General features: G+C 45.4%; 1 protein-coding gene across 2 annotated transcripts; it reads left to right on the top strand.

Moving 5' to 3' along the window:
* The first annotated feature begins 958 nt into the window (after nt 1–958).
* On the top strand, nt 959–25,965 carry bmpr1a (bone morphogenetic protein receptor type 1A). Of its 2 annotated transcripts, XM_023327650.1 has the most exons (13): nt 959–1,182; nt 6,012–6,090; nt 13,870–14,119; nt 17,051–17,213; nt 17,438–17,540; nt 17,643–17,742; nt 17,812–17,899; nt 18,825–18,960; nt 20,576–20,768; nt 21,552–21,849; nt 21,981–22,156; nt 24,452–24,582; nt 24,692–25,965. In XM_023327650.1, the coding sequence occupies exons 3-13, from the start codon at nt 14,065–14,067 to the stop codon at nt 24,815–24,817; spliced, it is 1,569 nt and encodes a 522-aa protein (XP_023183418.1). In that variant the 5' UTR covers nt 959–1,182; nt 6,012–6,090; nt 13,870–14,064; the 3' UTR covers nt 24,818–25,965. The 2 variants fall into 2 exon arrangements, with proteins under 2 accessions (XP_023183418.1, XP_023183417.1); XM_023327649.1 differs by having other exon boundaries at nt 17,643–17,899.
* The last annotated feature ends 1,475 nt before the right edge of the window (nt 25,966–27,440 follow it).

The raw sequence follows: 27,440 nt of genomic DNA, 5'->3' as shown, positions 1-27,440 counted from the left end.
ACTCCAGCTTTTCAAACCAAACATATTTCTTTAATTATTCAGTCGTGTAGGAAGGAGATTTAAAACCCAGGGTTTTAAATGAATTTTCACATCAACAGGAAAATGGTTATTAAATCAGGAGTTATGAGGTTTGTTGCTGGTTCTAATTCAGTAATAATATTTTTAGATTCAGTTGTTAAATTGTGAAAATGAAATATCTATAGGCTAGTTATTTAAAGTAAACTTGTAATAGTGTGTTTTCAGGGGTATATTAAATTTAATTTAATTAAATTATAAATATGTACCTTTCTGTTATAGTTGCACTTAATAATTATGTAGTATTTGATTTTTTGTTTTTATTTTTAATACACTGGAAGTATTTCTGTGTGGAATATTGATGAAACAGATTAATTTAATACAGTTTGGAATAAGTATAAGAAAATGTGGATAAAGTAAATTGATGTAGATACTTTCCAGATATACAGTGATACGTGTGGCCTCGTTTATCAAAATTTATGAAAATTAACTGAATGTACATTTTAGTTTACTTTGAAAATTCAGCTTTCTTTCACTCTGGTTTCCATTGTTTTCTCTTCCTTCTCTGAAAACTGAAATAAAACAGTAACTGAAATCAGGAATCTTAGACCCACCTCACTGAACAACCCAGAGTTTAATATCCAACATGGCGGCAGATGACTAAAAAACCGAAAAGAAGCACAATGCTAACTACCTATTAGCATAGTAGGGATTTATGTGGGAACATCTTCTAGATTTATGTAACAATAAATCGAAAGCAACATTTTTCATGACAGAAATCACAGAGGGTGATGCATCCTATAAAACAAATGATCTATGTCAGATTTGCTGTCCTTCAGTTTTACAACAACAAATCAGAGTGAGTTGTCGTGTTTTAGAGAGGATCTCTGTCTCATTTGCCTCTCCTTCGTAATGGCAGCAGCAGAAACAGAGTGAGGCGTCCTGTCTGGGGGAGGATCTCTGCCAGGTTTGTAACAAGCAGCAACAGAGTGAGAGATCGCGGAGCTGGAAGGAGGACCGATCCTGGAAATATTTCTGGAAAAACGTTTGGAAATAAGATTTTCTGATCGCTCCCAGCCGCCCCGGCTCTGGATTTATGTATCTGGATTGTTTGGAAGAGAATCCTGGAATCATTTGGGAATAAAGACTAAAGAGATCAATATAAAGGTAAGGGCAGATTTAACCTAATGTAACCCAGAAGTTGTCTCCTAACCTGCGGCGCCGAGTCTCCTCAGCTCCGTCTATGTTCTGGAGCAGCCGCAGCCCGTGGGTGGAAAACAGCCCAGATTTAAAGCGGCCGAGCCTCCAGGACCACTGAATTAACCCGGATTTAGTGATAAAACTTGATGTTTCATGTTAAAAACCTTTTCCAGCGGTGGGTTTGGTTAGAGCGATTTGAAATGAGAGTGGAGTCAGGGGAACAGATTGGGTCTCTGAGTTGGCGCCAGGACATAGACGGATCCTGCCGTCGTGGAAAAAAGTTTGTTCTGAGCGCAGCTCGTCTTCCAGCTGATTTTATGTCTAAAACATCAAATAAAAGCATTAAAAACATTAAAACGCGTTTTATTTCAGTTTATTAATCCCGGGGAGGGTCGACTGGACGATTTTATCCGAACTTTATAAAGTTTGTTTACCACTAATTAGCCGCATTCCTGCCTGTTAGCTCCGCGGCTAACTCCGCTGGGAAAACTTCTGGAAAATCAGGATTTTTCCAGCTTAATGTTTGGGTTTGTGCTGGTTCTGGAGGAAGTCCGGCTCAGTCAGGATGTTTCTGGGTCGGTTCTCGTGGTTTTGTGTCTGTTTAGCTCACCTGGCCGGTCCTTCATTTTCAGCTGCTTTCTTTGAGAAACGGAGCCAAACCGGAACCTCCCAGCTGCTTTAATATCAGTTTATTACTGTAACCATGTTTAGTTATTAATAATAACACAGTTTATTTCATAAAACGCTTTACAACCCTCTAAAATTTACCTTTTCAGTACAGAGCAGGTGTTTTAAACACCTATATTTTTCCGGGCCATTTTCCTGTAACTGGATCTGATTTTTGGACTAAACCCAACATGTTCTGGCGGTTCTGTTCGGGTTCTGCTGAGATCACCTGTCTGGACCTTCTGCAGGTCGTTTCCAGCTGTTTTCACATGTAAAATGATCACATTTTGCTTTAATTTCTGTGAAAAGGCCCTGAAACAGAGAAACTATTCCTGTTGAGGTGAAACTGGGCCCAGTTCCAGAACCGTTCTGGTTCTGAGTTCCAGGTGTTGGATTCTGGTGTTCTGGTCTTGGATGTCTGGTAGTAACTGTAACAGAACCTTTAGTAATGTCTCCTGTTCACGTTGGGATGAATCGGATCAGAACCAGGTGGATGTTTGGGTGATTTTTCCTGATCCAGGATGGATTCCCAACCTGTTCATCAGAACCAACCAGCCCACATCACCACTCCTCCTCCTCCGTGTCTCCTAAGGGGAGCAGGAAACTCAGCTCAGGTTCTGGTGGAGCTTCCTGGTTCTGGTTCTGTCTCCAGAGAAACCGGGCTGTGATTGGCTGGAGGAGCAGCTGGCTGTCCAATGGATGGGAACTCTGGACGTTCCTGGATGTTCCTGGAGATTCCTGGACGTTCCTGGAGATTCCTGGATGTTCCTGGAGATTCCTGGACGCTCCTGGAGTTTCCTGGAGATTCCTGGAGTTTCCTGGAGATTCCTGGACGTCCCTGGAGATTCCTGGACGCTCCTGGAGTTTCCTGGACGCTCCTGGAGTTTCCTGGACGTTCCTGGAGTTTCCTGTGGAGCAGATCTGATGGAGCAGATCTGTCTTCCTGCTCCATCCTTTCTGCTCCGGTTTGGTTTTCCCAGTTTTTTTTCTGGCTCAGTTTTCCTGGTTTTTCCTTTCTTTTTGGAGCGTTTTCCCCAATTTTCTGTCTCCTGGAGTATTTATCCGGTCTTCCCAGTTTTCCCATTTTTCCTCTCCTCCTGGCTCAGTATTCCCAGTTTTCCCAGTTTCCCTCTCCTCCCCCTCCGAGCCTCGCGCTGCAGAGTCGGGATCGGGTTTCTCAGGCGGCTGAGAGGCGGCGGTGGAGGAGGAGGAGATCAGGTTTCTTCCTCCTCCTCCTCCTCTTCCTCCCCCATCGTCCTGGAGACAGAGTGGCTGAGCCGAGGAGGAAAACATGCAATCCGGCCCGCTCCTCTTCCTCCTCCTCCTCTTCCTCAGCGCTGCAGCTCAGCAGATAAATAAAGGCAGTAATGGCAGCCGGCGCACAGAGCAGCCATTCTTCTTCTTCTGGTTCCAGCTGAGATCCAAACTGATTCTTTTTCCACTGAAATGATTCATTTTACCTGAATCACTTCCATTAAACTGAATCACTTTCCACTGAATCAGCTTTAAATGAATCGGTTCGATCCAAAATACTTTCATCTCTGTTTAATTGATTCACTGGAACTGAATCACTTCCAGCTGAATTAAACTAATTTACTTTGACTGAACCACTTAATGACTCACTTTAACTGAATCTGTTTCACTGAATCACTTTGATATGACTCACTACAATTGATTCTCTTTAACTGATCCAGATTTATTTGAATCACTTCCAACTGAATCAGTTTCATGGGATTTAAACTGATTCACTTTAATTGATTCACTAATTCACTGTAGCTGAACCAGTTCCTCTGAACCTGTTCAGTTCCTCCAGTCAGTTCTTTTCTCTCTGATTAAATGAATCATTTTTATTTCTCCATATTTTCTGAACGTTTCGTTGAACTGAAACCCAAACTCACCGGGTCCCGGTTCTGCTCTGGGATTTTCTGGGTATCTAATCAGAACCGGTTCAGATGAGTCCTGGTACCGGGTCTCAGTTTGACCTGCTGCTGCAGCGGGTTTATTGGATCAGGTTGGTTCTGGAGACAGACCGGTTCTGATCTCCACTAAATGATCTGAACAGACTGGGCTGAGGTTCTGGTTCTCCTTCCTGTCGGGTCATGACTCAGAGGTTCTGGTTCTGGAAGGTTCCTCCCTCCCGCCCAGGTACCGTCTGAAGGTCGGTCCGACCTCCAGGTTCTGTTTCCTGTCGTCCTGTGATTCTATTGATCTGTTGGTAACAAACGGGCCCAGCGGTTCTGACCCGCTCCGGCAGCCTCAGTTCCTGCAGGCTGCAGCAGTCGGGTCCAAACCTGCTTCCAGCTCAGTGCTGGGTTTTCCTGGAGGCTGTGAATGCACCGCGGCCTTTTGATGCTGCGTTCAGGAACCGAATTAACGACCCAGAAAAATCAGATTTTCTCCTAAAAGAGCTGAAATCTGATTTTTATTAAATATCAGTTTTAATTAAATATCAGTTTTAATTAAATATAGTTTTTTATTAAATATTGTTTTTATTAAATATCGTTTTTTATTAAATATCGGTTTTTATTAAGTATCGGTTTTTATTAAATATAGTTTTTATTAAATATAGTTTTTATTAAATATAGTTTTATTAAATATTGTTTTTACTAAATATTGTTTTTACTAAATATTGTTTTTTATTAAATATCAGTTTTTATTAAATATTGTTTTTATTAAATATCAGTTTTTATTAAATATAGTTTTTTATTAAATATTGTTTTTTATTAAATATTGTTTTTTATTAAATATTGTTTTTATTAAATATCAGTTTTTATTAAATATTGTTTTTTATTAAATATCGGTTTTTGTGTCATTTGTAACATGAATGCAACAAATTTTGTGATATTAAAATGGTTTTATGAATATGTTTTATCAGCTGGATCCCTGGAAGATTAGTGACTAAAGTCCTGGAAATTAACTGGGATCCTAATAAAAAAATAAAAAATAAATTCTTGTAGCCAGAACCGGGCCTCCAGAACCGGGCCTCCAGAACTGGGCCTCCTCTGTGCGCTGCAGTAAATCCTGAGTGTTTTGGGAACGCCGGCGTTCCTGATGGGATAAAAACAGCAGCAGCTGGTGAGTCAGTGGAGCCGCGCCTACTGGACCCAGTTCACCACTGGGTGGACTGGGAGGTGAGCGCCATGTTGCTGTAGAGGCAGCAGCTGCCTGGACGCAGCGCGCTGATGCCTGGTCCGGTCCGGTTGGGCCCGGCCTTTGGTGAGGAAAGAGTCCGGTTGGACTGATGGGTTCTGGTTGTCGGCCCGACTGCAGGTCTCGGCTTCTAGGCGGCGTTCCTCCGCTCTGCCACCAGAACCGGTTCCACTAGTTTCCACCTACAGGAGTCCTCTGCTGGTTGCCATGGTTTCCGCTCTGGGAGCAGGTCGGCCATGTTTGCAGTTCTTCATCATGTCAGAGATTCTCAGGTTGTTGTTCCTGGTTGAAATGTCTGAATGGAAAAGGAAACGTTTCATCTTCATACTAACATTTAATTTACTTCCTTTACAGTAAAGATCTTTTAAATCATCCATGTAGATCTGCAGGTAGATCTGCAGGTAGATCTGCAGGTAGATCTGCAGCAGACAGTAACTCATATTAATATCCATCTGATATCAGCAGCTGTTGTCGGGATTGTTGACATTTAGATTTCCTGCTTATTTTCTAAAAACCTCCATGTGTCTGATCATCAAGTTTAGTTTAACTTATTATCTTGTTTAGCTTAGCTTATCTTCTGCTAGCTTAGCTTAAGTTGTTTTAGTTTAGTTTGTATTATTCCAGTTAAGTTTATCTTGTCTTAATGTAAGTTAAATAATCTTTTAGCTCATCTTTTAGTTTCGCTCCATGTTCTGTTTCCTTCCTGTTGCTCTCTGCACGTCTCCTGTCAGACAGTAGGTGGCGCCGCTGAGTCGATGCTCATATTTAGCTCTAACTGCTCTCTTATTGGTGCTTTTTGTTCAGTCTAGTATTTAGGTCCAATGTTCTGCAGTGAGTTGCTTCCTGGACTGGGTCCAGACCATCTGGACTCTTATTGTGAAGGGTTTTGGAGCAGCTTCCTGTCTGGCTGCAGAGTGAACATTAACTCGTTCCAATGTTAATATTTTTATATTTCTAACCTCATTGTGTTTGTTTTGCAGACCGGCTGCCTTCAGACTACATTTCCCATGGGGCCGTTCTCAGTCCTGCTCTCTGCTGCATCATGGAGCCTCCAGTCAGGTATGAAGACTAACTGCTCCTCCAGGCCCCGCCCTGCTAATGAGGAGATTAACCTCTGACCTCTGGGCATGAGTCAGAGCTGGCCAATCAGGAGGCCTCCTGGCTGTTGACCACAGGCTGTGATTGGCTGATTGGATCCGTCTGCTGGTTTGATTAATGGAGGAGAGCTGCAGGGATTTTTCTGTTCGGGGCGGCGGAGTCGGAGGTTCTGCAGCAGAGCCGGGCAGTCTGCAGCGCCTAATAGCTGCCATATGTCCCCCCGCCCCGCCCTGTCTGGGCCGACCCGGCGGCTCCGGTTACAGCCGCAGCGCTCCGGGTTCTGGTTCTGCTGCAGGAGCCGTCAGGACCGACCTCTGGACCACCTAGCAAGGTCCGCTGCTGTGGCCGGGCTACCGTTGCCACGGCGACGCGGTGGATGAAACCATCCGGCGTCCAGACTCCAACTGGACCACACACACACACACACACACACACACACACACACACACACTCTGTCTACTGCTGGCTGTGTTTACTCTGCTGTGGCTGAAGCAGAACCAGAGACAGAACTCCTCCAGGCTGCTGTGTGTGTGTGTGTGTGTGTGTGTGTGTGTGTGTGTGTGTGTGTTTTCCATTACCTGCTTCACATTCCAGCAGCCTGGGAGGAGGCGGGGGTTTGGGTTGGGTCGGGGGTTCTGGTAATCGATGTTCTCCCTGGCTGTGATTGGCTGGTTCTGCTGTCTGTGACTCGGCGGCAGCTGTGATTGATGGACCCGTTTCCATGACGATTAAAGTAATTAAACCTCCTCCAGGAGCTCGACAACGACCTGCTGTGTGACCATGACGAGGCGCCCCAGAGGATTGTGGGTAGTCTGTGCGGCTGTAACCTGATGAAGCTGCTGGTTCTGGTTCTGTTTGGTTCTAATGAAATCAGCGCCGCAGCGGACCGGCCTGGTGCTGAGGGGCTTCAGGATGTCTGGGTGGAATAGCAGCAGAGTGACAGAACGTCAAAGTTTTTTAATAAAAATATAAAATCTATAAAATCAGAATAAAGAACAACAATCTGTTCAGGCTGAGCAGAGCTGCGGCATAAACTGGATTAATAATAAACGGGTTTTTATGGGTTAAATGTTCAGGATGATGTGAATGTGTCCCTGAGCTTTAAAGTCAACAGACTGATTACGATAAAACGGCAAATCCCAGGAGGGAGATAAAATCTGTAGACTCTATGGAAGGATCTACCGTAACGCTCGCTTGTGCATCTCAGATGCTGCAGCTGTTTGTGTTGCTTTGAGGCGTTTTATTTCTCTGGAAGAGCGAGCGCTGCAGGGAAACTTCCTGTCCATGTTGGATGAACTTCCTGCTGCTGATGGATGAATTTCCTGTCCATGTTGGATGAACTTCCTGTCGCTGATGGATGAACGTCCTGTCGCTGATGGATGAACTTCCTGTCGCTGATGGATGAACGTCCTGTCGCTGATGGATGAACGTCCTGTCGCTGACGGATGGACTTCCTGTCCATGTTGGATGAACTTCCTGTCGCTGATGGATGGACTTCCTGTCGCTGATGGATGAACTTCCTGTCGCTGACGGATGGACTTCCTGTCGCTGATGGATGAACTTCCTGTCGCTGATGGATGAACGTCCTGTCGCTGACGGATGGACTTCCTGTCCATGTTGGATGAACTTCCTGTCGCTGACGGATGGACTTCCTGTCCATGTTGGATGAACTTCCTGTCGCTGATGGATGGACTTCCTGTCGCTGATGGATGAACTTCCTGTCCATGTTGGATGAACTTCCTGTCGCTGATGGATGGACTTCCTGTCGCTGATGGATGAACTTCCTGTCGCTGATGGATGAACGTCCTGTCGCTGATGGATGAACTTCCTGTCGCTGATGGATGAACTTCCTGTCCATGTTGGATGAACTTCCTGTCGCTGACGGATGGACTTCCTGTCGCTGATGGATGAACTTCCTGTCGCTGACGGATGGATTGGCCTCCTCAGCCTGATTTTTGGTCTTTAATCATCTCAGTGTCAGACGTGTCACTCAGAGCGCTGATGCTCTTTAAGAGTCTCCAGGATACAATCCAAATGTTTCTTTTCTCCGTCCAACAGGATAAAAAAAGGATTCGTGTCTTCAGGATGTCTTGTAAATGTGACGTCACAAGATGGCGCTCTGCTCCTCATTTCCTGCTCAGGTCACCTTGGTTCTTGATGCAGCAGCAGTTTCTAGTGACATTAATCCAAATAATGTAAATCTCTCAGGGTCACACCAACTGTAGTCTGTTTGCCTAGTCAAAGTCCAGTTCGGTAAGTGAGGTGTGAATCCGTAATCGTACTCTGGTCCTCCAAACCTCGGTCTGGATTCAGTTGAAGTGAACTGGTTTGAACTGCAAGCGGAACGGAGACCGCTCCAAAAGCAGGAAGTGGGCTACAGCGCTGGGCATTCTGGGTAAATACAACCAAAGCTAATGTGTTAGCCTAGCACAGGGGAGCTCAACACGTCGATAGATCGCGGAAGGTTTTGAGTGGATCTCAGCAGTAGGTAGCAAACTGAGCGGCACCATGAGGCTGAAACCAGAACTTCCTCTTCTGACACCAAGAACCAAAACGTTTGTAACTAAAATAATTTTAAAAAATCAACAAAACGTGTTAAAATTAATGACCCAACAAAAGTAATAATCTCATTGTTGTTTCAACAAGGTGTCATGCAAGTCAGTGCGTGTCGGTTCCATTAAAAAAAGGCGACTCAAAGACCGACTGACGAGCAGAGCAGGAGTTAAATCAATCAGCCATCGCTGTGTTCAGGGAGCGATTATTAATAATCGCAAAATAAAGATCAAGCCTAAAACCTGATATGGTAACAGACTGAATGTTTTGTTTTTAACGTAATCTCTGCTCGGCTTGCTGGCGCAGGCGGTTGCCACGGCAACAGGTGTGCTAAAACGACAAAGAGAGACAGAGAGTAAAAAGGTAGAGCGGTTGTGAGTTGATCACCTGTTCAGGTTAAATTAATTTTCTAATCTAAAAAAGAGCTTGATGCTTTCTGGCGTCTCGCTTTGAGCTCAGAGTCTGAAAGGATTTTCTATCAAACATTTTCGTCTCTTATAGATGTTGATGAAACTTTCTCCAAAATGACCTTTTTCAACCTTTCTAGCTCACTGTTGAAAATAAGAAGCTGACCTTCACGAATGACATTGAAATAAAATCCAGTCCAACATTTGAGGTGATTCCTCTGGATCCTGTTGGAGGAAAAATATCCTAACATCAGAAGATTTGTTTTTAACTGAGCAGAGCTCTTTCAGTCTGAAATTTCTCATATTGAGGTCATCAAACCAAAGTTCAGATCTCCAATAACTGACTGATACCTGCTGGCCTCAGGTTTCCAACCAGTTCCTGGCTGAGAAACCAGTAACCTGCTCCCAGTGTCAGAATCCCACTGAGGAAGAAACTGCATCAGGTTTCTATCACTTTAATATTTCTGCTATAACTGATGTATATAAAATAAGTCAATAGAGTTTCATTTACAACTTTTATATCTTTGTGTCGTGGTAGATCTCAGCCGGCTGGTGAGAGAAAAAGTAAATCTTGGGCTCCTAGCCTAGCGCTAGCAGCAGAAATGGCTCCTGGTCTTCAGCCAAAAATCCTCCAACCGCTAAAATCTGACGCCTCCATCTTGTTTCCATTTGGTGAAGAAGGAAGTTGCTCTCAGTGTCTTCAGAAGTTTTTGTGTCGTTTCCTTCAGTGGTTCTTGGTGCAGTGCCCCCACAGGCCAGGAGGGGAACAGGTTGGTTTGGGTCAGAACCACAGCAGCTGGAGGTGGAGCAGATGTTCTGGTTCCCCAATCAGACTGAGACTACTGGACCAAACAGCCTTAAAAACATCAGAATCCATTACAGCCAACCTTGACATGGACGGGTAGGTTGTTGTTGAGACGCTGGGCGGGTTTACATGAACTCCTGGTTTGGTGGAAGGTACACATCATGGAGGCTTCCTGTTTACAGATGATCAGCTGTGATCTGTTATCAGCTGTAGTAACCAGGAACTCCAGGTTTCTACAAACACCATCCCAGATCAGCTGGAGGTGAAGTGAGGCACTGCAGGGTTGTTGGTTCAATCCTCTTTAAATGACTGAAGGATCAGCACAGGTCAGAAATCAGGAGGAAGGATGGAGAGGAGGGTGAAGATGCGGCGCTGGCTGTGACTCCGAGGATTCTGGGTAATCTTATGCTAATCCACGGCAGGGCAGGAGGCAGAGAGCAGTCGAGCAAACAATGGCAGTGGAGCCAGAGAGTCTGGGCTGCAGTCTCCCAGGCCCTGAAAGGCATGTCGGGCAGGGCGCCGGGAGGCTGCAGCACCCAGAGGCCCGCCTGCAAGGAGGGGCCCCCGCAGGGGCCGGGGAACGGGGCCAAGATGGAGGCAGGAGAGGGGGAGGCGATGGAAAACTGGAGGCAGGAGGAAGAAAACCAGACAGTAGACAGGAACCAGGCTGAAGCTGTTCACAACCTGAACTCCTGCTTCCTGTTCAACATCTGAAGCTTCAGAGCAGCAGCTGTGAAGCTAACAGCCGTGATGCTAACAGCAGCTGTGAAGCTAACAGCCATGATGCTAACAGCAGCTGTGAAGCTAACAGCCGTGATGCTAACAGCAGCTGTGAAGCTAACGGCAGCCGTGTAGTTTGAAAGTTTGCTTCTGCTCAGCTCTCTGAAGGTCCCACCACAATATTTCAACCCAATTGCGCTCTGGACTTTGACTAGGCCATTCCAGCTCCTTGATTCTTCTGTTCCAGTTGTTCTGTTCTAGATCTGCTGCTGGGTTCTGTTTGGACCGAGCTTTGGCTGTTGGACAGATGGACTCGCCGTTCACCCTGAAATACTTTGGTCTACAGAGGAGATCAGGGTCCAGTCAATGGCTGCCCACAGCATCATACCTCCACCACCGTGCTGGACCATGATGGACAGAACCATCATGGTCCAGCATCAGAGGACCAGAATCAGGTCCTTCAAATAGACGCAGCTATGCTAACCTCGATCCTCATCAGGCAAACGATGGACCTGAGGTGGTCTAAAGATGACCTTTGACCCTCACCAGACTGATGGACAGCAGCAGGTGCTTCTTGGAGGTCAGGTGGTTTGTGTGAGGTCATGTGACAGTGATGGTTAAACTGGAGCAGAGACGTGATGTCAGCAGTGAAAGGATTGGTAAATATTGGTAAATATTGGTAAATGATGGTAAATATTGGTAAATATTGGTAAGTGATGGTAATTACTGATAAATGATGGTGATTATCTGTGATTGGCCCACATCTCTGGTTTCTGTCATCAGTTTGATCGCCACTAACATCTCAGAATATCAATCTGAACTCTGTTGTTCCCATCGGTTTAAACTGCTAGTGATGCTGTAGGTTCCTGCAGGAACTGACTGACGAGAGTAAAGGTCAAAGGTCTTATTATTTCCGTCTCCATAAGACCTTTGACCCCTGATCAGGTTGTGCGGTTCCTATTATCCTGACGAAGCTTCCTCCTTCACCCGATGGAAGCCTTCAGGAGCAGGAGGAACCAGAACCAGAACCAGAACCAGTCGGCGTGTTTCCTGCTGCCGTCCGGTCGGCGATAACGGAGAAGTGGAGGAATCTTCACCTGGTTGCCACAACAAAAACACTCGTCTGTTTGGGAGTCTTTGCTCCGCTTGCAGATGGAAACGAAGACAACGGCAGAGATAAGGACACAGACCCGAAGTCCAACAAGACCCGGCAGGCCCGGTTTGAGCCCACAACAGGAACCCCCGCCCCCCCACCTCCCTAAATCACCCAACACATCCACTTCCCTTTGAAAACACGGCTGGAGGAGAGAACAGCAGGGCCGGCGCCGCCTCCTCAGGGGCAGAACCTCCTCCTCTTCCTCCTCCTCCTCCTCCTCCTCCTCCTCCTCCTCCTCCTCCTCCTCCTCCTCCTCCTCAGTGGAGTCGTGTTCTGACTCGTCTCGGAGCCTCAGACTTTGGCTTCCTTCACCTTCAACAGCGCGGCGTTTCCCTAAACATGTTTTCATGGTTTTATGAAGGAGTCGTGTTCACAGCTGGAGGTTTTAGAGCAGAAGAAGAAGAAAGATGAACAGAAAGAGTCACTTTATTTTAAAATGAAGGAAAAACCAACAGTTTTCAGCTTATTTAAAGAAACGTTTGTTCTGTTGTAGAGATTGAGCTCAGATATTTAATAAAAACAGATCTGTGAGCTGTGACGGGATGTAAATAACAGAAACATCAGGAAAACGTTTCTGTTGTTTTCAGGCTGGTTTTATTTCATATAAATTTATTTCTGCCTTCGCTGAAACTTACCAAGTATTTCTGTCTAGTTTCTACTGCAAATATCTTAAAATACCTGAAATAAGAATAAACTGACAGGCAACTTTCTATCAAGATGTAACAGCTTGATTTAAGTCAATAATTAAATCAATCAGTCATTGATTTAGAAAATGACTGTTTCCATTTATAACAAGACATTTTCTGCCACAGTGAGATAATCTGCCAATGGAACTAAAACTTCAATATTGGTTCATTTTGACTCTAAAAAAGTTTCTATATCTTGCTGAAAAGTTTCTCTAAGTTAATTTATTATTTCAAATGTATTGAGACGTTTGCAGTGGAAACCAAACATGAATATTTGGTCATATTTTGTGTTTTTGCAGCTTTATGACCCTGAGGAGGAAAATCTGAATTTTCTGAGTTCATGACGTTTGTAGAGCAGCTGCTGTTAGCCGTTAGCTGCTAATGGCTCAGCTGCTCTGTTAGCCGTTAGCTGCTAATGGCTCTGCTGCTCTGTTAGCTGCTAATGGCTCAGCAGCTGCTGTTAGCCGTTAGCTGCTAATGGCTCAGCTGCTCTGTTAGCCATTAGCTGCTAATGGCTCAGCTGCTTTGTTAGCCGTTAGCAGCTCAGGCTAACAGCGGAGCTGCTTCAAGCTTTGTCCATCTACAGAGATGTGTGAAAACTGGGTCAAAGGTCGGACTCCCCGCCCTCCACTTCACTAATTACAACAAGCAGAACTTCTCTGGGCAGAACCGGACTGTGGGGGGCAGCGCCGTGCTGGCAGGGGTCACGGGGTCACGGTGGGGGGGCTGGAGCCGGGCCCCTCAGGGTCCCACTGCTCCTCTTTAGCCCCAGGGGTTCTGGTCGGGTTCTGTTCAGTGAGGACGGGTCCAGATGGGAACAGCTTCATGGTTCTGTCTGGTTCTGACAGGACCGGGAAACGGTCGGCCGTCAGGAACATTTAGGGAAAATCAACCAGAAACGACTCAGTAGAAACCTGCACTGAAAAAAGTGTTTTTAATTTAGTTTGTATTTTTGATTTATAAAGTAAGATAAAAAAAATACATAAAATTTATAAATAAATGAAGTGATTGAATTGCTTTAATAAAACGCTGCAGGTGTTTTAAATTATTGTTTTAGCTTTTATTTATGTAAAAAAAATTAAGCATAAAAAAATACAAAGTAAAACATTTTTTAAATCATCACAAATATGTTGATATGAGGCTGTGGAGGCGTTTTCTTTTTCCTTTTAGTATTTTAATAAGTTTAAAATTATAAAAAACACAGTGGAGAAAAATAATAAAACCCAAATTAAAACAAGTAGAAATGTTTTAACGTTTCATTTAAATGTTTGTTTACATTTTTAATAAAATAAACATTAAATAACTTTGACCTTTCACCTCTGGGCTCAGTATCCTCTGGTTACCATGGTGATGAGGCCACCAGAGATGAATCTGGGTCAGAACTCTTTGACCTTTCTGGTGTTTCTCTTCCAGGGTTTCGGACCTACAGAACCAGTGAGACCCAGCAGAACCTGAGGTGTTGATTCTCCTGGACCCAGTTGTTCCCCTCCCCAACCTGCTGCTGCCGCCGACCCGCCGCCAGCCCGTCCTGCTGTGGGCCGATCAGAACCAGCGTCTCTGGGAGCGAAGCTGCTGCTGTGTTGTTCTGGGCCCGGTTCTGGCTGCAGGATGGCAGTTCTGACCAGTCTGCTTGCTGTTCTCCTGCTGGCTCTCAGAACCCATGGTAAGACACCTCAGGTCCAGTTTGTCTGGTTCTGACTCAGAGATTCTCCAGAACCATTTCCCTGGAAGTAGAGCTGGTATTATCTGATCCGACCCAACAGAATCAATCTGGACCAGTAAAAAGTCTAATTAACTTTATAAAATAATTGGCCTTTGACCTGACATTCTGCTGGTCCAGACCCAGTTCTAGTGATCCGAGGCCCGGTTCTGCTGGTCCCAGCGCTCTGACTCGCTGCCCACCCCCCTCCCCCTGCAGGAAGCTGTTGAACTGATTGCTGCCGCTCTCACTTCCTCCCGGCTCATAAAGCGTTTCCTGTATGGCGCTGCCGGCCGCCGGCGGCGCGAAGCGATCCAAACAGCCATTGTTCTCCGGAAATATCCCTGATGGCCCCAGGGGGCCGCGCAGGCTTTGAAGCCCGGTCCAGTTCTCCCTCTGAGCGCTGCGCTGTGACGCCCCAGCTCTGGTTCTGGTTCTGGTCGCTGCAGCAAAACCTCAGCAGACATTACAGAGCAGAGTGAGCCCTCTGTCTGCTCGTCCAGCTCTGTTCTCCAGAACCGCCCCGACCTGCTGCTGGACCTTCCTGTCCTGGTCGGTGATGAAACCTGCATCGTCATGGAAACCAGCTCACTTCGGTGACAAACGCAGCTGCCGAGTTACCCAGCATGCTTTGCCAGACCTCAGGATGCTGCGACTAAACGCTCAGTTTCTATAGTCACTAAAACTAACCAGAACCTGAAACAGAGGAAACATTTTCTTTAACTGGAATAAATTAAAACGTAATTAAGAAAAACTATAACTAACTGGAAATATGTCGCACTTTTCTAAAACTAAAACATTCTGATGATCCTGCAGCTCAACGCTGGACTGCAAAACATCAACAGTTGTAGAAACCTGTTAGAAAACAGACCCTGGTTGATCTGTAACTGAATAGTTTCTGAAAATGGAAACTTCTGTTGAGTATTAATTAGACAATCTATGTAAACATAATCACAATACAAACTTTGACCTTTTTGTACCTAAAACTGAAACAAAGTATGAAAAAACTAATAAAAACTGAACTAAAACTAAAGAATATTTAACTGATAAAAACCAGCAAACACTGTAAAAACTAACAGATTAACTGAATTAGACAAAGTCAACTGTAATAAAAACCCAAAGTTATTTTAACTGGTTGGAGGGAGACGGCGGCCATTTTGCTCATCTGGAGGCCCCGCCCCTCTGATGTCTCAGAGCCAATCAGAGGCGGTTTTAGTTTGATCTCAGTTTCAGCCGGTCTGATTGGATCTGATTGGATCTGATCGGTTATTGATCAGATGGTACCGTCAGCTGATCAGGATCCTCTAGAGGAAAGAGGTCTCACTCTGATGGAGTATTTCCAGTGTTGTATAAAGTACTGAAATCTCAGAGTCAAGTAAAAGTACAAGTACCTCTCCAAAATATGACTTTGGTAAAAGTCCAAGTCACTGACTGAAATGTTACTTGAGTTAAAGTCTTAAAGTATCTGAAACTTCTTGTACTTAAGTATGGAAATTACTGTAAAAATGGATGTACTCAAGTAATGTAATGAAAAGTACAAGTAAAAAGTAAAACAAGGCAAATGCAGTTTGAATGACAATTTTTATATTTTGGTAAACTTGTCAAATACACTTAAAATAATGTACCCAACCAAGTGCAGGCAAAATTAAACCTGCAGGCATCATTTAGTTAAGAACATTAGGTGCTTTACCTATAGCACAAGGTTAACTTAACCTGCTTTACAACTGAACCAGCTTCTTAGTAAACCCTCCAGGACAGAAAATACAAAGTTTTTGTAAGCCTTAAGTTTTCCCTTCACGTAAGGTCAGTGCTGAAAATGAGAAAAATAAATAGTACAGAAAATGCGGCCAACATGAAGAAAAAGATCTGTTACGATTACTCTACTTCACAAATCAGTGAATCAGTCAATGCTACAGTCAGTAGGTGGTGCACACAACTGGTCATTATGCAAAAGAAAAAAAGAATTGGGAGGGAAATGCAGCTTATTGGCATCTGTAAACCTGGTTTTGAACTTGCATGCCTTTCCTATATTCGTTAAATTGAGTCTAAATTGCTATCGCTATGGCTTCTGTCCCCCTTGAACAGAGGAGTCTAGGTAGCCTGATACAGTCAACATTAGGCCTAAGCTAAATACACCACGTATGGAACTGAAACAATGCCAAACAAAGTTCATTTATGGTCAACGTTTCACAATACAGTAGTGCCTAGTGACCAAGCTATAGTTACTGAAACAGGAGGATTATAACCATTTCATAAGACGTTACCTCGATGTGTTTCTTCAAGTTGGACGGGGAGTTTTTGTAAGATAGAATTTCCACATCTTCGGGCAGGAATAACATAAACTGCATGCGGTACGACAAATCTTTAACACCCACGAAAGAGTATATTGTGTTTAAATAAGGCCATGGGCTCTCATCACCAGCTGGTGGTTCCCCTGGAGCCGTGTCCGACCTAGTTGCAGTCGTTGTGGTCTCCGTCTCCTCCTCCATGTGGCTGCTGCTGATTGCGAGACTTGCTTTGTGTTTAATGGGAGAAGCGAAACAGGTGTATCCTATTGGAGGTGATGAACAAGCCCAGCTAAGTAGGCTACCGACTTTGTTCGGTAGCCTACTTGCTACTTGCTAATCAGTAGGTGGGGTCAAAACACTTTGTTTCTCTCTCTCGCTTTTTTGTAACGAGTAACTAAACCACACATTGAAAATGTATCGGAGTAAAAGTACGCAATTAAGTTCGGAAATATAGTGAAGTAAAAGTGAAAGTCATCAAAAATTTTCATACTCGAGGAAAGTATGAAGTACTCCAAAATATACTTAAGTAAAGTAGTGAAGTATTTGTACTTCGTTACTATACAACACTGAGTATTTCAGCCTGTAACTGTGGTTCTGTCTGGTCCAGCTGCAGGTCAGAACCCGGACCATGTTCTGCTGGGGACCGGCGTGAACCCGGAGGCCCGGCGACCCGGAGAGGACTCCACCATCGCCCCCGAGGATCTGCCCCGCTTCCTCAGCTGCTACTGCTCCGGACACTGTCCTGACGACGCCATCAACAACACCTGCCGGTGAGTACAGCGGGAACAGAACCAGAACCAGGAGCAGAACCTGAATAGATCTACACCAGAACCAGAACATGAGGATCAGAGAGCTGCAGAAAGCTCTGCAGGGCTTTGAGTTCAGATGAACCTCTGGTTCTGGTTCTCCTCTGGTTTTGTTCCGGTCCTGGTTCTGGTTCTGGATCTGGATCTGGTGTGAAGCCCTGACTAACAGCGGGTCTCTGTGCGTTCAGAACCAACGGTCAGTGCTTCGCCATCATCGAGGAAGACGATAACGGAGAGATCCAGCTCGCCTCCGGCTGCATGAAGTACGAAGGCTCCCACTTCCAGTGCAAGGTAGGGCCATCTCCGTGGCAACCAGACAGGAAGTGACCGTCCTAGAGTCTTCCTCACCTGGAACCTTCATCCTTCCTGTTCTGCTCTCTGATTGGCCGACAGGACTCCCCCAACGCTCTGCCCAGGAGGACCATCGAGTGCTGCAACACAGACTTCTGCAACGAGGACCTGAGGCCCACGCTGCCGCCACGGGTCTCCGCCGGTAGGTGGCTTGTCGGGTCGGGTCTGCAGAACCCGACCCGACCTCTGACCCACCTCTCTGTCTCTGCAGAGAGCAGCTCTCATTGGCTGGCCTTCATCATCTCCATGACGATCTGCTGCTGCACCCTGATCTGCCTCTCAATCGTCTTCTACTACAGGTTCATACAGACGGATCGTTTGGTTAATCTGAGAGATTATTTAGAGATTTTCTCCTGTTTTTATTGTTTAGTGTCTCTGAATCTTTATTGTTTTATTTACTTTTTATTTTATTGAACCAGGAAAATCCCTCTGAGAGTCCAGTTTAAATACCAGAGCAGCAGAGCAAAACCTAAAACCTGATCATAAAATGATCAAAAGATTCCAGTTAAAACATTTACAGATGATTCCTTCTCAGTAAAACAGCCTGAAAACATTTAGAGACGACAAATCCTCCAGATTTCTGTTTCTCTGCAGCTGCTTCCAAGAAGATGAAGCAAAAACTGAAAAGATTTATTTACAAGTTTGGAGTAAAATAAGTTCCCACAATGAGACAAAATCCTTCAGTTTGACTTTCTATTTATCAAAGCCAACAAATGGAAGAAGTTATCAATATAGTTTAATAAACTAGAGTCTTAATCTGGTTTCTGTTGAATTTACTTTTTCTATTAATGTTGAAAATCCTTCAGAATTTCATGTTTTATTGTTTTTATGTGCAATAAGTCTCATATCTAATAAAAATGGACACAGATCAAAATTTTTGCTCTTTTTTAGTCTCACAGATTCATTTAAATGAGTTCTTTAATTTTCGATTTATTAAATACCAACATATAGTTTTTATAAACAGTATCACGATGTCAAAGGTCTCTAGTTCAGTTATTAGAGTAAAATAATCAACTCCAGATTGAACAAATGCAGATTATTATAAAAATCTGATCTGTTTGTCCAGAAACGTTTCAGCTGCAGAGACTCGGTACTTTCTGGATGTTTCCTAGTCAGTTAGAGAGAAGAAGCTGTGTGTGTGTGTGTGTGTCGGCGTGTGTGTGTGTGTGTGTGTGTGTGTGTGTGTGTGTGTCTCCCCCTCTCAGGCTCTCTGTGTGTTTCCAGGTACAAGTGGCAGACGGAGCGGGAGCGTTACCCCAAAGACTTGGAGCAGGAAGTCTTCATCCGAGGAGGAGAGTCACTCAAAGACCTGATCCACCAGTCGCAGAGCTCAGGCAGCGGCTCAGGTCTCCCCCTGCTGGTAGGAAGCAGAACGACACTTCAGCATTACACCCACAGCCAGGACGTCAGGTTCTGCTTTCAGCTGCTTGGTGGGCTGGATCAGAACCAGATGGTACTGCTTTGTTTTGTTCTGTTACATCCCGGTCCACTAGAGGGCGCTGTGATGCCAACAGCTCATGTTACAGGGTTTATACTCTTTATGTTGTTTCAGTTATTTTGATCCTGGACCACAGCAGGTCCTAAAGGATCAGAGGAGAGCAGAAATCTAGATCAGAGTTTATCAAACCTTTTCAGGCTGAAAACCATTTAACAAAGACCAGCTAATATAAAACACAGCATCTTAATAAGTGCAGCCTGACATTAAAATATTAGACTCTTGGCTCACTTTTTGTCTCTTCCTGGTTCAAAATATCCTGAGGATATTCTGAAATATTTACAGACTCTGAAATATGTAGATTTAAGCTTTTAATTCTGTCAGACAAATGGAAATCAACAAAGAAGTTTTATTTTACAAACCAAATGTTCTGTGCATTAATAACATTTTAGAGCTATGTGTAATTTAGAAGCACAATAAAAGAAAATCAGTCAGGAACTAAAATCCTCTTCTGAAGAAATAAATGTAAAAATTATCCATCATTTCTGTCAGTTCTATTTATATAATGTTTACATTTGCTGATTAACTCATTTTTAATTAAAGATAATAATAAAGCTGTTGACATATGAGCAGAACATCATAAGCAAGCTAAGCTGTAGAAACAAAGAACAGTTCTCACCAACTGAGTCCATCCATCCATCCATCCATCCATCCATCTTCTTCCGCTTATCCGAGGTCGGGTCGCGGGGGTAGCAGCTTCAGAAGGGAGGCCCAGACTTCCCTCTCCAGCCTCTTCTTCTAGCTCCTCCGGGGGAATCCCGAGGCGTTCCCAGGCCAGCCGAGAGACATAGTCCCTCCAGCGTGTCCTGGGTCTTCCCCGGGGCCTCCTCCCGGTGGGACGTGCCCGGAACACCTCACCAGGGAGGCGTCCAGGAGGCATCCTGACCAGATCCCTGAGCCACCTCAACTGGCTCCTCTCGATGTGAAGGAGCAGCGGCTCTACTCTGAGTCCCTCCCGGATGACTGAGCTTCTCACCCTATCTCTAAGGGAGAGCCCAGCCACCCTACGGAGAAAACCCATTTCGGCCGCTTGTATCCGCGATCTCGTTCTTTCGGTCACGACCCAAAGCTCATGACCATAGATGACCATAGACCAACTGAGTCCTACTGTTCAAAAGAATCAAATGGTTAGTGAATGAATCAGTTCTCACCAACTGAGTCCTACTGTTCAAAAGAATCAAATGGTTAGTGAATGAATCAGTTCTCTCAGCAGGTTTGACTTGTTTCCTGTTTTCCTGGCCTTGTTTTCTCTGATTGACCCGGTTATTCATTATTATTATTAAACTCAATCCTTTGGTTACTAACTGAACTCATCTCACTGTGAGTTAACCATCGTTTACATGCAGTACCTTGCAGGCCACCAGGTGGCGCTCTGGCCCACAGGTTGTTGCTCTCTCCTCCTCCCAGCGTAGAGATTCTGCTCTGTGGCTCCAGAAATGTTAACTTGGTGTCTAACCGTCACTCTGCTCTGCTCCTGCAGGTCCAGCGGACCATCGCCAAGCAGATCCAGATGGTGCGTCAGATCGGGAAGGGTCGCTACGGCGAGGTGTGGCTCGGCCGCTGGAGGGGAGAGAAAGTGGCCGTCAAGGTGTTCTTCACCCGGGAGGAGGCCAGCTGGTTCAGGGAGACGGAGATCTACCAGACGGTCCTGATGAGACACGAGAACATCCTGGGTAGGTTCCTGAGGCCGGACGGGTCGGGGGCCGACCCGGGGGGCCGACCCGGGTCACCTGAGGTCATCAGCTCCAAGTCAAACCGTCAGTCAGTGGTTCTGGGCCGAGACCCACAACCTGCTGCTCTGTTTTGTTCTGGTTCCCCAGGAGCTTCAGTCGGATCCTCAGAAACTCTGACTCAGTTTTTCCTCTTTTCCTTGTTGGAGCCACATGGAGATTTTTTAAAGGCCATTTTGGTTTAGAGAGACTTTATAATCTGTTTTATTTATGATTATTTTCTTTCTTTATTTTGTATATTTAGAATATCTTCCAGTTCCAGTGTTGAGTTTTCTTATCTTTAATATTATATTACCTGAAAATAATCTCAATACACAATATTATCGTGTACAACAATAACTTTTTGATTTATTACCACAGGCTGATGTTGACCTTCGTTTCCATGTCTCCAGTGTTTTGTTGTTTTTCTCCCATGGTGATACTTTTCAGACTCTGTTGGTCCGTCTGCTAGCCGACCCGACTCCTTAGATCTTTACTTGATTTCTAACGAATCAACTAAAGATCCAAGTCCAGCTGTCCTGCTGGGTTACCGTGGAAATGGGCCAATTCTTCCCGTTTCTGTTCCTCTTTCCACAGCTGCTCAATATAATGTCAGCTGTAAACATGAAACATATTGACTGAAACACCAGAGTCATGTGACCACAGGTTCATCAATAACGGGTTTTAGAAAACCGAATCCAGAGTTCCTGATGTTTAATAAAATCTGAACGTTTCTCTGCTCTCCAGGCTTCATCGCAGCGGACATTAAAGGTTCTGGCGCCTTCACGCAGCTCTTCCTCATCACAGACTACCATGAGAACGGCTCCCTGTACGACTTCCTGAAGGTCAACACGCTGGACGCCGCGGCGCTGCTGCGGCTGGCCTACTCTGCTGCCTGCGGCCTCTGCCACCTGCACACCGAGATCTACGGCACGCAGGGCAAGCCGGCCATCGCCCACCGGGACCTGAAGAGCAAGAACATCCTGGTGAAGAAGAACGGCACCTGCTGCATCGCCGACCTGGGCCTCGCCGTCAAGTTCAACAGGTGACCTTCAGATGAGACCCAACGGGTTTCCTGTTGCTTCAGTGTTTGGTTTTCATTTCCTGAAGCCAACACAGTCAGAAGAAACGTCTCCCTGATGAGCTTTCATTAAACTGTGACCTGTGTTGCTATAGCGACACCAGCGAGGTGGACGTCCCTCTGAGCAGCCGGGTCGGAACCAGGCGCTACATGGCCCCGGAGGTTCTGGACGACAGCCTCAACAAGAACCACTTCCAGGCCTACATCATGGCCGACATGTACAGCTACGGCCTCGTCGTCTGGGAGATGAGCAGACGCTGCGTCACCGGAGGTACGGTCCCCCTGAAACGAGCTGCGGTCAGCGCAGGGCCCGCTGAGTCGGCGTTCACACACAGCATCACTCGTCCTGCCTCACTTCATCTAGATCAGTAAACTTTATGTTTCCATGGTAACTTGTTGGTCACACTTTATGCTGCTGAGGTCAGTTTATTTATGTTTCGATGATGAAAATATAAAACCATAAATCAGAAACATTTCAGTGATGAGAAGCCAGAAAACTGACTGAAATGAATAATGCTGCAGTTATTGATCAAAGACTACTTTAAATATTCAACTAGCAAAATGTTCACATCATTATTGTTTCCCTTCATTTCCTCTCACCAGCCTGCATATAAACTCCACATGGTCCTTATGATCAGCTTGTGTCTGTTAGCCCAGCTGCTAATGCTAAAAAGCTAGCAGCTCTGCTAACGCTGAGGCCGGGTCGTCTGTTTGAAACCGGATCAAACTTGATCTACAAGCAGAATGAGATTAGCATTAGCGACGACGTTAGCCCGTCTGCCTTCATGAATATTCCAAACATTCTGATCATCTGACGGTGAGAAACACTGGGAGGATCAAAAACTTAAACCTGATTCTTCATTCACCATGTTTGAAAAGCAGCAGGTAAAACTGTGTAGCAGGATGTACAGAAACGATGACAGAGCATTTATGGAATAGAAGATAAAAATGATCAAATATGGATTAACGTCCTGATTTTGAGCTGCAGGATCTCAATGTGATTCTAGTTCATCATCACTTTGTTACATCATAACTCTGATTTCATTGCAAAGCAAATTTTAGGCTCCTGAAGAAAAAGTGAAATGAGTTTTACAATCTGATGGCACAGATTACATTTATCTACTGCATGTTTGACTAAATCTGCAGGTAAAACATGTTGATGTGTCGGATTAATGCAGCCGGACGGCTGACAGTGTTTATCAAGTTAAACTAAATGAATGGGTGACGTCACTCAGTCCAACAGGAGCCGATTGCTAAAAGTCACACGATCCAAACTTTTTCTCACTAAGGCAAATTTTCAGCTTCAGTGCTTTAGTTTAATTGTGTCTGTTTTTATCAGCTTCCAGTTGTTGTTTGTTTTGGGACTAAATCCTGTCAGGATGTAGAAAGTTCTCCGTTCCTCCCAGAGGCCTCCATCCTGAATCAGCTGAGAAACTTTTACTGAAAACCAACTGATGTTTTTACTCCTCATATCTATATTGTTGCATGAAATGTCATTTTCTGGACCTTCAAACATTCCTGTTTATTACGCATTATAGAAAACCTCTGATTTCTAAGAGCTATAACAGAGTAATCTGAATTATTCACATATTTCCAGTCGGTTCATTTCTGCCGCTGCTCAAAGTGAAGACAAGGAGAGAAATAATAAACATCAGCATCGCTCAGTGATGTCCCAGCGGCAGACTCTCACCCTGCCGCAGTAGATGCTGGCAAGTTTTACGTTGCCATGGTGATAAATTTGATAAAGGCAGCGAGGTCGAGGGAAAGTTTAGACCGAATCCTCCAGAAAGCAGAAGATTTTCCAGATGGCCGGTAACATACAGCTTCAGTTTATTAGCTTAGCTTCAGTTTATTAGCTTAGCTTCAGCTTATTAGCTTAGCTTCAGTTTATTAGCTTAGCCATATTTCTCTATTTTTGCTGTTCAGCTGCTGTCATTTGGTCCTATGCTAATGTTGTTCTGGTTAGCATGATGCTAATGTTGCTAAGATTTGTTTTCTAAATGAATGATTCTTCTTTCTGCTGCTGTTCTAATGTTTGGTTGATATCGTGATGTTAGCTTTAGCTTAGCTCCAGAACCCGGTCCAGAACCCGGTCCAGAACCCGGTCCAGTCCCTCTGATTCCTGGGTTCATTTGATGTTAGTAGCTGTGATTATTCCATCCTGTCAGCGAGTTTTATTATTTCTGGTAGAAATTTTCTCCTCTCTGCTGTTATTAGTTGATTCTCTTCAGTTTTCATTTGTTCAGTTAAACTCAGATTAGTTTGATAATTTTCACAGTTTTGAGTCTGATTCAGTTATTAGCTGTTGACACTGATTTAATAATTAATTTCTTCATATTTTGCTGAACTGACCTTTGACCTTTATCTAATTTAACAGTTCATGTTATTTTGCTGTATGAAGAATGTTCATTCATTATGTTTCTGCTCCATCCATCCATGCTGAACCATGAAGGAAAATCTTTTGGCTCTTTTCCTGAATCAGGAATATTTTCTGCTGCTCTTTGGGTAAAATGTTGACCAGAGGGAGGATCAGCTGACTGACTGCAGGTGTTTCCTCTCTGTTCAGGTATGGTGGAGGACTACCAGCTGCCATATTTCAACATGGTGACCTCTGAACCCTCCTATGAGGACATGCTGGAGGTGGTTTGTGTTAAAGGCCTTCGGCCCTCAGTGTCCAACCGCTGGAACAGCGACGAGGTGAGACAGCAGATGGAGAATCTGCAGGATGTTCAGACTAAAGCCAGAAGTCTTTATTGTTGCTGCTTGTCTGGTCAGGAGGTTAAAGGTCATGTCGTTGCTTCCTCAGTGCCTTCGAGCCATGCTGAAGCTGATGTCAGAGTGTTGGGCCCACAACCCCGCCTCCCGCCTCACCATCCTCAGAGTGAAGAAGACTCTGGCCAAGATGGTGGAGTCCCAGGACATGAAGATCTGAAGCAGATCCTCGTCTTCCTCCTCCTTCCTCTGCTGCCTCCAGATTCACCCAACTCATTCAACCTGGACCGGACCGGACCGGACCGGAGCGCTTCTCCCAGGCTGCCTCCTTCATCTGCAGGAGGAAGAGGAGGAGAAACGGGGAGATGGAAGGAGCTTCCTCAGAGCTGAACTGTGTCCCTCCTCCTCTTCCTCCTCCTCTTCATCCAGATGAGACAGCCGGCCTCCACGCTTTCTGTGAAAGCCAAACGAGACGGAAAGATCCTGAACTGAGACCAGCTGAGCGGAGAGAAGCAGCCCAGTTTAGATGTTGTTTGTTTCTCCTGCCATCCAGGAATTGATCTTCATCTCCCAGCAGCTTCTTTCTGGACCGATTCAGAAAAATCAAAGTTTAACGCTGAGCTTCGCCTGAGAGCTCTGGAGTCCAGGTCTGCCGTCCTGTTTCTGTCTGTCCACTTCCTGTCAGTTTCTCAGTCAGACTCATAGGGGTGGGGCTTCAGATGAAGCTCCACCCACTATCTGATCAACACAGGAAGTGACAGAGTTTGAGAACCAATGAGATCAAAGAATCCTGCAGGTTTTCATCACCAAGTCAGAAATGAGTTGAACTTCAGAGGAACTGCTGCCTGGAGCCATCTGCTCCCCTCTGATGGATGGATGTTTGATTTGTGATGTGGTCACATGACCTGCGTCCTCTCTGGGTCCTCCAGCCTCCAGTTTGACCACCACAGACCCTGGAGCTCCAGTGAAACCATCAGGAATGTTGGACCGTTCATCCTGGTTCTGCTCCGTTTACCAGATCAAATCTCTAAACACTCCAGAAGGTTCTGATCCCAGAACAGAAATCTGTTTCTGCAGCTCTGCTAACGGTTTCCCTCCACTTCCAGTCTTTGTGCTAAGCTACGCTAACAGCTCCCTGAAGCTGAAAATGTGGGACTGTCCCTTTAAGTGGAGCAGCAGGACGCTGCGGTTGCTGCAGCTCTGTGTAAAAATAAAAGGCCAGAATAGGAAGAATCTCTCATGTGGAAATGTTTCCTGTTGTTCTGTTGTTGTTTGTTGCTGCATGTGTTTAACAAGAAAATGAAAAACTTCAGTCTGTCCAAGTCAGCAGGTTGGAAGTAAAGAAGCTGAATTTAGTCCAGAAACTGTGGCTGTCGACTTCTTTCATTCGTTTCTGGTGATTCTTTATTCAACTGAAGATAAATCTCATTTCAAAACATCTCAGAAAGAAAATGGAACTGATTTACTGTAAAATGAGTTTTTCTTTTAAAGTCACTGTGATATAAAACCAGGCTGTTGTACTGAAAGCAGCATTTTAATGAAATATTAACATTTCAACAGAGAAACAAAATGAATGAGCATCAAATGAGTCAAAAACAAAAGATAAATGTTTATTTCTTACTAAAACTCATGAAGTGGAGCTGCAGTAAACACAAGGTGAAGATTTAATCGAAGATGTCTGAGCTGAAGCAACTTCTCAAGACAGAACTGATGATAACATTTATCCAAACTGAGTGACTCTCTAAATGGATTGATAATTAGTGAACAGATTTTTATGAATACTGTGAATCTGATGTTCACATGTTGATCAAATGCATAAAGCAAAAAGTTGTTGGACATGAAATGTGAAACTGTCCATATCCAATTTATATCCATCAGGATGTGAGATTATTTTAACTTCCATGTCTAAGAGGTGGGGGACATGGAGTCTGAGTGGGCCGTGTTCCGTGCCTCCATCGTCGAGGCGGCCGATCGGAGCTGTGGCCGCAAGGTTGACGGTGCCTGTCGCGGCGGCAACCCTCGAACCCGCTGGTGGACACCTTCGGTGAGGGATGCCGTCAGGCTGAAGAAGGAGTCCTATCGGGCCTTTTTGGCCTGTGGGACTCCGGAAGCAGCTGATGGGTACCGGCAGGCGAAGCGGCATGCGGCTCGGGCGGTTGCTGAGGCAAAAACTCGGGCGTGGGAGGAGTTTGGAGAGGCCATGGAGAAAGACTTCCATACGGCTTCGAGGCGATTCTGGTCCACCATCCGGCGTCTCAGGGGGGGGAAGCGGTGCAGCACCAACACTGTTTATAGTGGGGATGGTGTGCTGCTGACCTCTACTCGGGACGTTGTGGGCCGGTGGGCAGAGTACTTCGAAGACCTCCTCAATCCCACCAACATGCCTTCCACTGAGGAAGCGGAGCCTGGGGACTCTGGGTTGGGCTCTCCAATCCCTGGGGACGAGGTCGCCGAGGTGGTTAAAAAGCTCCTCGGTGGCAAGGTCCCGGGGGTGGATGAGATCCGCCCGGAGTTCCTTAAGGCTCTGGATGTTGTAGGGTTGTGTTGGTTGACGCGACTCTGCAATATCGCATGGACATCGGGGGCAGTTCCCCTGGATTGGCAGACTGGGGTGGTGGTCCCCCTGTTCAAAAAGGGGGACCAGAGGGTGTGCTCCAATTATAGAGGGGTCACAGTCTTAAGCCTCCCTGGCAAGGTCTATTCAGGGGTCCTGGAGAGGAGGGTCCGTCGGATAGTCGAACCTCGGATCCAGGAAGAGCAGTGTGGTTTTCGTCCTGGTCATGGAACACTGGACCAGCTCTACACCCTCGGCAGGGTCCTGGAGGGTGCATGGGAGTTCGCCC

Source organism: Xiphophorus maculatus, chromosome 22, assembly GCF_002775205.1.
Source record: "Xiphophorus maculatus strain JP 163 A chromosome 22, X_maculatus-5.0-male, whole genome shotgun sequence".
Taxonomy (NCBI): domain Eukaryota; kingdom Metazoa; phylum Chordata; class Actinopteri; order Cyprinodontiformes; family Poeciliidae; genus Xiphophorus; species Xiphophorus maculatus.
The sequence above is the reverse complement of the archived record's forward strand: the minus strand, read 5'-3'. Positions and strand labels throughout refer to the sequence as shown.

Bases quoted from the DNA above. Each gene is read 5' to 3' on its own strand.
- bmpr1a (XM_023327649.1), top strand. From the start codon at position 14,065: ATGGCAGTTCTGACCAGTCTGCTTGCTGTTCTCCTGCTGGCTCTCAGA. The intron at 14,120-17,050 runs GTAAGACACCTC...TGTCTGGTCCAG, and splicing joins GCTGGCTCTCAGAACCCATG to CTGCAGGTCAGAACCCGGAC. The intron at 17,214-17,437 runs GTGAGTACAGCG...CTGTGCGTTCAG, and splicing joins GCCATCAACAACACCTGCCG to AACCAACGGTCAGTGCTTCG.